Raw genomic sequence first — 12,307 nt, forward strand, 5'->3', positions numbered from 1 at the left:
TAATTAAAGCCGGTACACATAACTGCCAACAATTTTCATGGTATTAGAGATGATCATCAACATTACTATCAATATACGAAGTAAACAGGAATTATTTAAATATTGTAGCTGCCGAAAAAAAATCAATTTAGAGATTTTTTATAATTAAAAGTTTTCATCATCAATAACACCAAAAGGTTGTTCTTGAAAACTGTCTGCCCAATAGTATACAGCATATTATTCTATGATTTCTTCATGAACTTCGTTGATATACATGGCAATTCAATGAATAAAAATCACTCAGTTTTTAATGGAACGGAATTATTTTAGCTAATATAGAATCGCGCGTTTTCCAATATTTTTATTATGTACACAGCAAAATTTAAATTTTCAAATACATATTCCAGCAATGTAACAATACAGTAAACTACACTTCAGCATGCACGATTAGTCTATGTCTATAGGTACATGATTCTTTATATTACTGTTTCATATCATCACGTGGACAGAGACCAAGAATGTTAAGAAATAATTGAAGATGTTGAAAACAGAACTTTAAAGATAATTTTTGTATCACTTCCTACCTATAACTTAACGCTTGATAATGGATTTTCACATTCCTTGATGTCCCGCCTAGGACTCGCGTTACGGAATGCGCGCTGGTTCGATTCCTCATGGGGGAAGAAATTTTCTCATGAAATTTCGGCCAGTGTATGAGACCGGTGCCCACCCAGCATCGTGATGCTACGATAGGTAGCGAAATCCGGTTGTGAATACCAGCTATAACGACTGGGGGGATCATCGTGCTAACCACACGATACCTCCATTCTGGTCGGATGATCGTCCTCCTCTGCTTCAGCATGTGGGCGTGAGGCCAGCAGCCGGCTGGTCGATCTAGGCCCTTCACGGGCTGTAGCGCCACGGATTATTATTACATTCCTTGATGATGGACAAGATAGACACCTCCAAAACGTCGATATGTTTATGATACGAGACAGAAGTAAAGGAAACTTTGCCAGATTATACACTGTGATCATCTGAAATCGTACCTATTACTTGTATCTTAATTACGGACAAAGCTTCATCACTCCCGATAACGTTAACAAAACACTTCTAACAATAACAAAAAGACATGAATCCACGTCTTCTTATTATCTAAGTTTAAGAAACAAAAAAGTGACAATACCTCTTCCGTTTTATATTTCCAGTGTGGTTTTTATTATTATTATTATTATTATTATTATTATTATTATTATTATTATTATTATTATTATTATTTCAAGGATATCTCGACGAGCAAAAATAAAAAATGGAATCATAAAACAATTCAAAATTCTATTATTGATTTCATACAAGACAAGGAAATGGAATGGAATGAATACCACAAGGACATAGAAAAAAGGAAAGACCAGGGGATACTTGAGTGAAAGAATACTTACAACAATGATGAAAATTTATGGTCTGATAGACAAGAGGGGAGTGGAGTTATTAAAAGTACATAAAATTGTAATTATTTTATTTTTATTATTATTATATTATTATTATTATTATTATTATTATTATTATTACTTGTTTTACAAGGCTTTTCGCTGCATAGCAAACAATATTGAACCAGATTAGTCTGTTCTATACAAACAAACTTTTTTCCAATCAGTTATGCCTATTGTTCGCAATTTTTTCCCCTATATAGTATAATCTAAAATATCTCATACGTGGTTCTTCCAGTGACATTCTCTCTGCGGGTTTTCTCCTATGAATTTCCTAATTTTCCTTCCAGTGGAACTCCCATCACATGACCTAATGATTTAAACTCTCTTGGTTTTACTTTTGAAATTACATCTAGATGCTTATATAAATTACAGCGTTCTTCATTTTTTCTGATTTTCCAATACTACCTTGAAGTTGTAACAATTTTCCCATCACCTTTATTTCAATATCTATTACATACACTGTTCACGTTTTGTTATGAATCCAAGTCTCAGATGCATAGTTAAGGGAAGGATCCTTTTTCAACCGGGCTTGGGACCGGCTTTGGTGGAAATGGTTCTGATTCTAGAATTTCATATTTTTGTACTAATACGATAATTTTGGGATATTTTGTACATTAACTGCATTACGTATACATGTAGTTTGTAATTTTAAAAAAATATCCAGAATCACTATGCCTATCCCCATAATAATTCAACTCCGCTTTATAACATTCCGAAAGGACGGAGTGACTACTGAAGAAACTCTCTTACTTGCATTGCCTCAGAGAAGCAAATATTTATACAACACCTTATACGTGTTCCATTTCAGATGTCGTTCTGGTCACTTAACTTCCACACGGATTGCATGTGTGGAATTTTTATTAGCGCTTTATAAAATCAACATTACTGCACTCATAATTAATGCGTGTTTACTTTCCTTCGCAATATTAGTTGCAATCGATCTCTCGTGTGAATTTTTGCAGGTTTCAAGTAATATTTCTTCACATCCTGTTTGCGTAAGTTCAAAATTCAACATTCCTTCGCAGTTACTAATAACAGAACAGGAGGGAAGACGGTTTATTTACTCCTTATGGATTTATTATAGAAAGTACAAGAAGAATTTATTGTCTCGAACTATTTCCAGCTGGAAGATATATGGTGAGAGTGAAGCCTGATATTGACGCCGTAATGTACAGAAAATGTCGTCAGAACCTTTAACGTTATTTTCTCAAGTCTGACGGTCTTGATAATGGATTACTGTTCAGTTACAACGAGTCCAGAATTTTTTCCAGAATTGTATTACTTAACAGATTTTACCAGGCTAAATTCAAAGGTGGTGTGATTGCGCAAGTGAAAGATGTATTGGTTAATAACACTTGCCTAAGCTGGAGCATGAAAGAATTTCACAAAAAACATATTTCCAATGTTTTCCCCAACCGTAAGGAGAATGTCAGTTAATCTATGGTAAATTCTCGGCCTCACTCGCAAAATATATCTCGCTATCACCTATTCCATCGACGCTAAATAAACTAGTAGTTGATGCGGCATCGATAAATAACCAATTGAAAAAAATTCTTTGTAAATGAAAGTGTTGTCCATCTCTGTGGAGTAACGGTTAGCATGCCTGACCTTGAAACGAGTGGGCACGGGTTCAAATCCTGGTTGGGACAAGTTACCTGATTGAGTTTTTTCCGGGGTTTTCCTGCACCTCATTAAGAGAAAATTATGGGTAACTTTCGGCGCTAGACCCTGGACTCATTTCGCTGACATTATCACCGTCATCTCATTCAGATGCTAGACAACCATCGCAGTTGATAAAGTGTAGTAAAATCACCAATTAAAAAACGAAAGTGTTGGTACACCTTTCGTATTGGTTAATAACACTAGCCTAAGATGGAACATGAAAGAATTTCACCAAAAAACAGATATTTCCATTGTTTTCCCCAACCGTAAGGAGAATGTCAGTTAATCTATGGAAAATCCTCGGCCTCATCTCGCCAAATACCATCTCGCTATCACAAATTCCATCGACGCTAGTAGTTGATTCAGCATCGATAAATAACCAATTGAAAAAATTCTTAGTAAATGAAAGTGTTATCCACCGCTGTGGAGTAACGGATAGCATGTCTGACGGTGTACAAGTGGGCACGGGTTCAAATCCTGGTTGGGACAAGTTACCTGATTGAAGTTTTTCCGGGGTTTTCCGGCAACCCATTAAGAGAAAATTCTGGATAACTTTCGGCGCTGGATGCTGGACTCATTTCGCTGACATTATCACCGTCATCTCATTCAGATGCTAGACGACCGTCGCAGGTGATAAAGTATCGTAAAATCACCAATTAAAAGAACGAAAGTGTTGGTACACCTTTTCGCCTAGAGGCGTAAAGAAAAATTTCCGAGCCACTAATGTCGTCGTGAACCGAGAAAGTTTGGGATATTCTGGTATAATGCAATATAAACTCTTAATTCTGTCTTCCATTGACAATTATCTGCTTGCATATTTAAATGCAAAGATATTCCATTATACGCCCCTGTTAGTTTTAAGGCGCAGAAACGTTAAGCCTCTCACTTCACGAGACAATCGGCACCAAGCAGTAGTAAGGATGCCAGTTCTACATGCTTGCCACCTTTGCCTAAACAAAAAAATTCTCCCGGTAATCCTACTCATTCATGTAAGAGACTGAGTGTATGTATCCAAGAGCCAAAATGCGGTCGGAAGAATTGAATCAATGAAGGAACTCCATGACTCTATGGGAAATCGCACCCGCGACCATACGGCTTGCATCACAACGCCTCAACAGCAGCGCTACTCCACGCCCCATGAATATACAGAGTGGATGGTAACCTCTGCACCAAAATGAAACCGGTAATAGATCATGAGGAGAGATTTGAAAAATCTAAATAAGTTTTTTCTCTAACATTCACTGTTTTAGAGGAAATCGTTATGTTTCTATGACGCATCTGACAAAATCACGGCTACTGCAATAACTCTACCAAGCGCGGTCTGCACTCCTTACCTTCCTTCCCCCCCCCCCCCCCACTGCTGAACTCAATCGATGACGCGAGACAGTGCACTGCGTTGCAAGATTTATTTTACTGATTTCCGCTATTATTCAATTTAAATTCATGGCTAGACGGTTTGATATGAAAAAATAGATTCAGAACATTAACTATTCAGATTATTTTTAACCAACTGCTTGCATAGCAATCAGCCATTTCTCTTGAGCCATTACAGCAATAGGGCGCTACAAACATTAGGCAAAGACTTTTTTTCGTGCTTAACGGTGCTTCATCGAAGGATAAGTATACTAAGAGTTTTGTTACACCATTTAACATATAGAATCACCTCTTAAATTTTGGTGCATCGGTCCCCTTTCATCCTGTATACAGCTGTTAAAAATGGCGGCATCAAACAACAGTCCCTCCTTTGAACTGATTTAAAACATTCATAGAATTCCACTAGCAAAGAAATCAACCTGATTTTATCTCTGTAGGCTACATCATTAGAGGAAAATTGATTTCACGGAAGCTTAATTTGACTGTAGAAAAGTAATTTCTTTCGTCGAAAATTAAACAAGTCTATCGCCAATAGTCAAATCAGCTGGTATCTTTTGTCGAAGTATTACGTTGTAGGCTACTGAAATTTAATCTACAATACAACAATATTGTTATTGTTCGTGTTTATATCTCAAAAGATTTAGAATTTCGCATTACGACTCCCTAAATATTTTATTTCTAGACATGTACAGTAATTTAGAACTGAAGACCTCGGTGCAAAAACCGGTCAAGTCCAAAAATGAAAATTTTACACGAGATAAAACTTTCCACAAAAATTGAATGTACATTAATTTCAAACTGATTTTTTACACGATAATGTAGGAAATTAGTAGGTTTTTTATTTGGTTACCAATATTCTTGTTAGTTCTCTTTCGTCAATAGCATTTTTTTTAATGATGGACTTGAATGTTTTTGTCCTGGAAATACAACAGATTTCTTTGTCATGTTTGAACTTTATTTATTTCTTGTTTCAAAACAAATCTACGAAACTTACTTCAGTCTCAGGCGAGTTCCCGTTGCATATATAAGCTTATACAGTACATATAAGTTATTACGTATATTATATACTTTCAAACAATTATTATTGTATTGTATTTTAAAGCTTAAAGTGTTTACTGCAGTCAATAAGAGTAGGTTTATAATAATTTTAACTTGGTTATTTAACAACGCCGAATCAACTACTGGGTTATTTAGCGTCGATGAAATTGGTGATAACGAGATGGTATTTGGCAAGATGAGGCCGAGGATTCGCCACAGATTATCTGACATTTGCCTTACGGTTGGGGAAAACCTCAGAAAAACTCAAACAGGTAAACAGCCCAAGCGAGAATCGAACCCGCGCCCTAGTGCAAATACGGATCACCAGGCAAACGCGCTACTAGTATCTGATCTTGTGGGACAAAAGCTGTAGTAAAAATTGGTAGGCCTACTGAAATATAGGACTATAGGGAAAGAATATTGACTTACCTCCTATCTATCGGGAAGATCTGTCTGTTTTTTGACGCAAATCAGTGAAACAGACAAGTCCTTTTCAAGTGTAGAGACGTTACTAAAAGTCAGACTTGACGTTTTTGCACAAAAGTATGCAGCATAATATTTATCTATGCATTACATATTAAATGTCGATTTTGAAAAAAATTGGACTTGACCAGTTTTTGCACCGAGGCCTTCAATTACATTTGATTTCCTTATGGTATGTGAATGGACCGTTTTTCTCTGTAAATATATAATCATTGATAATATAACATATTAACAACAGTCTTCCTAGGTAAAGGGATTAATAACACTTCTTAATTGTCGGAAACTATAAATTTACGAAATATTACGCAAGTAAAATTTTTGTCTTAGAGATCAAATTAGCCTACGCTTACCCAACGTCCGGTACGAACTCGTTTCAGATTGATCAATTCTCCCGCATGTGTAACTGAACCGTGCCCAAAAACGTCACCCACTTCATAGGACATTAGACAAGTTTTTCTTATGCACTGTCAGTAACGTGGCTAACCTTTAAAGCAAACGACGATTTTCTGAATCTTTCTTGAGCAATAATAATCGATTCAATTCTAACCGAAATTTCCGTTGAAAAAAAATATTCCAGGAATATGAAAATCGCCACTAGTACTAGGTGTCTCGCCTCTCACATATGAACACGATCACCTGTTGTATTGTTGCAACACTTGATTGTTGTGCAAGACAATGGAACCTTTATGTCTATTAAGCCTGACTTACCTGACAGAATCCCAAGCCGCATAGTTGCATTGGGTGGGGCCCTCGAAGCTTTAGGGCCGCCGCGGGAGGAGGAGGGTCAAGGCCCGGGTCGTCCTCCGGCCCTGTAACAATAACAGAAACTTAATTAGACACTCTCCACCAGGCGTGTTATTAGCAGTACAGGTAATCGTGCGATGGGGTCTCAGGGACTCAGAACGAGTGGAGAGCGAAAGTGACGCAAGTCGGTCACCAGAGCACGCGCCAATCGTGCGTGAAGTATGTCACACCACAGAAGCGTAGAGCCGCCGCATTCAATGGCTTCAATATTCTTGTCAGATACTTCTGCAACACAGGCAAATTTCTTGCAACTGAGGGAAATTTAATATCTTTATAGCAAAGACTAAGAGAAGATCTTAAACAGAATATTAAGGAGTGTTATGTGTTATGTGAATTTCTCTTGATTTAATTAATTTTCCATTCAGCACTTGATTATAAATATCTGTGAAATTTCTAACCAAGTAAATGAAAGATATTGACAGCAAAGTCTGCAGTGCGTTATAACATACAAAAATAACAACCCACATTTTAAGATAGGTCATTAACACTTATCTATCAAAACTTAAATTTTAAGCTCGTATTTCAAAATCGTATAACCTTCACCGCCACCACCATCGTCATCAATCATGCGATAATCTTCCAACAATTATCACCGACAAGCGCTGTACCAATGTTATTTTTCCTCCCTTTTTATGTTTCATATTTCGCCCTTCTTCCCTTCATTTTCACTCTTCTTTTCTTGTATCGTCCTCACTTTTCTTCCATCTACCCATCCACCTTCATTTATAGTTTTATTTCATAAATGATATCCATACATCTACCTTCCCAAATACCAATCTACCTACACACCTATAAAATATCTATCGTCGACTGTCCTTCTAAACCCCTTGTCTCCATGGTTTTGATGATGTCGCCATATCAAGAATTAGACCTACTTGTATAATGTCCCACTCTTTTTCTGCCAGAAGGGGACTAACTAAGACGACATGTTGGCATCTTTCTTCTGACATTCGTTGTACATGTCAATACTATTTAAATTAAATTCGAGGCGCGATAACCCATGAAGGGCCAAGGTCGAGCAGCCGGCTGCTGGCCTCACGTCCACATACTTCAGCAGAGGTGAACAATCATCCAATCAGAACGGAGGTGGTTTGCACGATGATCCCCCCCAGCTGCTATAGCTGGCTCGTGAAACCGGATTTCGCTAGGCCTATATATTGTAGCTCCCCAAATACATATTTGGGTGGGTATCGTTTCCATACACTAGCCGAAATTTCACGAGAAAATTTCCTTCCTATGAGAATCGAACCAGTTCCCATTCTCTAACGCGAATCCTAGGCATGTTCGTGCTTCTACTCTATCAATAATAATTTCTTGTGGATCCATTTGTGATCGAATGTACTCATTCAAGTTGCGTTCTTTATATTCTCACATTTCTTCTAGGACCATCCATTTCTGTCGCCAACATTCTTCTCCGTAATTGTTCAGTCACTGCCCAACCTTCACATGCATATGTAAGCATGTTTTCCACCACTGATTTTAATTTATTTTATTTTTTCTTGTTAATCTTATTCTCTACTCCAGAAAATACCTTTCAATGATATAATCTCCCTTATTTCACCATTTTCTTCAACTTCAGTCTTGCTTAAATTAATCTTCTGTCTTCCTGATGTAAATGAATAAATAAGTTTATATTGCATTCTATTCAATATCGTCCTGATCTTATGTCATTATAACTTTCAGCAAATAATAGACTGTGTAACATTAAAGTCTACACCCATTTCTGACATGCGCTGTTCCAATTTTTTAAAGATATCAGCGATTTCATTAACGCTAAATAAACTAACATTGTTAAATAACCGACTATAAGGAAACTAATTTGTCAACCTATCCACACACATGCACCCACCCACCCACAGACACATACATACATCCATCCACCTAACCATTCTATCTTCCTCTTTTCATCCTTTAATCTCGCTCTCTTTTTTTTTTCCTTCCTTCCGTATCATTTCCCTTTGACATAACTTTCCCCTTCTAATTCTTTTAACTTCCTCTTGCTTTCTTCCTTCTGGTCTTAGTCTTTCTTGCCCTCATTTCAATTCTTTCTTTCTTTCGCCGACACTCTCCTTCATCAGTCTTCACAAAGTCAAAGATATTTTACCTTGACCGAGTACCTTCAGCACCACAAGGACGAGAAGTGAAATTTCATGCTTCTTGATCATTTGCGGCTCTTGATTCTTTGGGATAAAAGAAATAAACGATGCCAAGTGCACGGCAAACACTCTGTCACATTACATTCCACTTAGAGCACACTTTTACCAGAAAAATCGTCAGTTTACTACGCCGGAGATCCGGATTAAAATCCCGGCGAATGCAAGTGGAATTTGTTTTAGGAAAAAGCGGTGTGGGGATGGATTTATGTGAGCACTTCTGTGTCCATCATTATTATGCTATTTATCTACAACGAACAACATCCTTATTGCCGAGGCAGAAGGTAACGGGAAACAATATTAGATCACATCATCTCTTCACGAGACTAATTGTGTCATACGGTCAACATATAAATCTACATAATTAATAATTAAGAAACAGCACTATAATACTGTCGCAATTAAACGGTAGGAAAAATAAATATGTTAATCTTAATGTGTACAAACAAGTTATATATTCCCTCTGGGACAAATTGGACGCTTTATATAAGATCAGACATTCAAGTTTACCATAAATAAAAATAAAACATCATTACCATCATTTCCTATAAGAGAATGCGCTACTGAGTTTTGGTCTATTTTGTTATTTTCCACATTTTTTAAATATTATGAAAAAATCTATGGTTTCTTGAGGAATGCTGTAGTGAAGATTTCATCGCGATATCTTCATTCTAAGTTAGAAATTCAGTTTATCCCATATAAGCGGTTACTGTATTCAGAATGCACATTATAAACTTGAAAGTGATTTGATCTCAAAATGATCAGTCTCTACATTTTAACTTACTATAAATATCTCCTGAAAGTCTGTACCTAGAGTAATGGAATTTTGCACACATACTCACAATAGTCTGTGCACGAGATGCTGCATTCATTTATACATATGATCATTGTTAAGAAATCTATGATTTTTATATCGGGTTGTGAAGTTGAAAAACAAAAGATAATATAAATAAATGTTCAGAGTATTTTTTTACTAATGAACTATATCGACAAGGAAAAACCTATGTACTATTTTATTATACGGAGTCGTAGCTTCATTTTAAACTTTTAGGAAATTGATTAAGCTTTATTTGAGGCACAGTTAAATGTTTACTAAGAATAGACATTCTTTTTAAATAATAAACACTTAAAAATAATTCTGGGTATATTTTTCAACATAAAAAATTGGGAAAATTGTCCAAATGTATTTTAGCAATATCTGACGTAAAATTTTCAAGAATATATGTGTTAGGTTTCTGCTCTAAAGGAGAACTTCAAAGAAACTCAAGATATCACAGAGTTCGTTCAGCACTGGTATCTTCATTAAGGCTGGCTCACAATAAACTGGGAACGGAAAAGACAACGAGAACGAGAATGGAAATATTGTTGTTGTAAATGTATTAGCTATTGTGAATGCTCAGATTTGAATACATTTATTTTAACATTATTTCCGTTCTCGTTGTCGTTTCCGTTCCAGGTTTATGTGAACCAGCCTTTACGCTCCTGAAAATGACAAGTGTTTGAAGAAATACAACGTATGTATCAATTGATACATAACATCAGAAAGGCTATGTTCTTGATCCAACTATAAGATTTGAGAGAAAACACTAACGCAAGCCGAAGAAGTATATCAAGAGAAGAGAGACATTTAGGGAGACTGCCTCCTCTTCATAAGGACAAAATATAACACTCCTTTACATAATTGAAAAATATACGATTTATTGTTTGGAGCCAGAGGTGGTGTTACAAATTTGTACATAAAATCTTAATGGAATTAGTTCGATGGTAAATTCCTTGCGAGAAATAATTAATGATGTAATAAGAGATTCTTTAGGGATTCTTCACCACCATTTACAATTTTCGAATGAATTAATATTAGAACTATTCTTGTTTACATAATATATTAATATTATTCCAGTCCACACCTTGGAGTAACGGTTAGCGCGTCTAGCCGCGAAACCAGGTGGCCCGGGTTCGATTCCCGGTCGGGGCAAGTTACCTGGTTGAGGTTTTTTCCGGGGTTTTCCCTCAACCCAATATGAGCAAATGCTGGGTAACTTCGGTGTTGGACCCCGAACTCATTTCACCTGTATTATCACCTTCATCTCATTCGGACGCTAAATAACCTAAGACGTTGATAAAGCGTCGCAAAATAACCTACTAAAAATATTCTTCCATATTGCTTATGTCTCTTTTTTCAGAAATTGAAAGTTTTATATTTTCGCAAATCAGCTATAACGGCTGGTGGGATCATCATGTTAACCACACGATATATCCAATCTGGTTGGATGATCGTCCACCTCTGCTTCGGCATGTGAACATGAGGCCAGCTGCCGGCTGGTCGGTCTTGGCCCTTCATGAGCTGTAGCGCCAAGGATTTACTTACTTTAATTTATTATGACTGTTTAAACTACATAACAATTGCACAGTTCATTTGTAATCTGGACTCTCGTGGTCAAATGCAGTTCATCAGTAGATGAAAATTATTAAATTTTGTTAGTAGTGAAAATTGTACAAATAACAAAACTCAATAACGGTCGCCTTAATAGCATTGATCTATACAACTTCAAGTTGATACATTCAAAACTGTCCGACATATGGTGTGCCCTGCTAACGTGACTTTAATCTTGGAAGTTCCTTTTATAATTCTCAAAATGTATCTTATTTCTATGCTTCTGTTTTCTCAGTTAAATTTAATACTTCTGTTTTTATTCGCAAAAATGAACTTTGTTTTATCTTTAAAACATGTACTTCGCCATCGAAAGAAAGAAATCCCATCTCTGCTGACTTTAGGTTTCTTCGTCTCTTTCATTAATTTCAAGCCTCACGACGTAAAATGGAAGATCCAAGATGAAATCTTCATAATAAAATGACATTCTAATACTAAGATTCCTTAATTGCATGTTGGAGAAGTATATAGGCCTACATTTGAAAAAATATGTATGTAGCTCGAGCATTAGTGAATAAAATTGCATTAGCCATTTAAGTTTTAAGCTGTACTGCTTACCAACGCTTATAATAAGAAAAAAATGTATACATTCTATTATAATTTACACACTAACCAGGGAGTTTAGATTTCGACTGCATGTTATAAAATTGGCTATCCAATACAGTTTTATCAGTACCAACAACTTACAGTGCCTCTTCTATGCATTCATATTGCGCTATGAACTCTACTAATACTACACTCGCTTTCATGAATTCATTAATAGAACTTGTTATAAAATTCCCTTTAAGGTACGTTACCACACAAGTAAATGTAACATTGCAGAACATTGTTTGTGGGAGAGAAAGCTTTCTGTTGCTTAGATTAAGATCAAATCAGGTTCTGTGCTTACTGAAGAA

General features: G+C 36.2%; 1 protein-coding gene across 2 annotated transcripts in view; it reads right to left on the bottom strand.

The window, feature by feature from the left end:
- Positions 1 to 12,307, bottom strand: part of LOC138694583 (mucin-2-like) — a 417,701-nt gene that overhangs the window by 296,831 nt on the left and 108,563 nt on the right. For both annotated transcript variants that reach the window (XM_069818451.1, XM_069818452.1), the window contains exon 2: positions 6,735 to 6,835. In XM_069818451.1, coding sequence (XP_069674552.1) covers positions 6,735 to 6,756 — 22 coding nt within the window. In that variant the 5' untranslated portion in view covers positions 6,757 to 6,835. The remainder of the gene's footprint in view (positions 1 to 6,734; positions 6,836 to 12,307) is intronic.

The sequence above is a fragment of the Periplaneta americana genome, chromosome 2 (assembly GCF_040183065.1).
Source record: "Periplaneta americana isolate PAMFEO1 chromosome 2, P.americana_PAMFEO1_priV1, whole genome shotgun sequence".
Taxonomy (NCBI): domain Eukaryota; kingdom Metazoa; phylum Arthropoda; class Insecta; order Blattodea; family Blattidae; genus Periplaneta; species Periplaneta americana.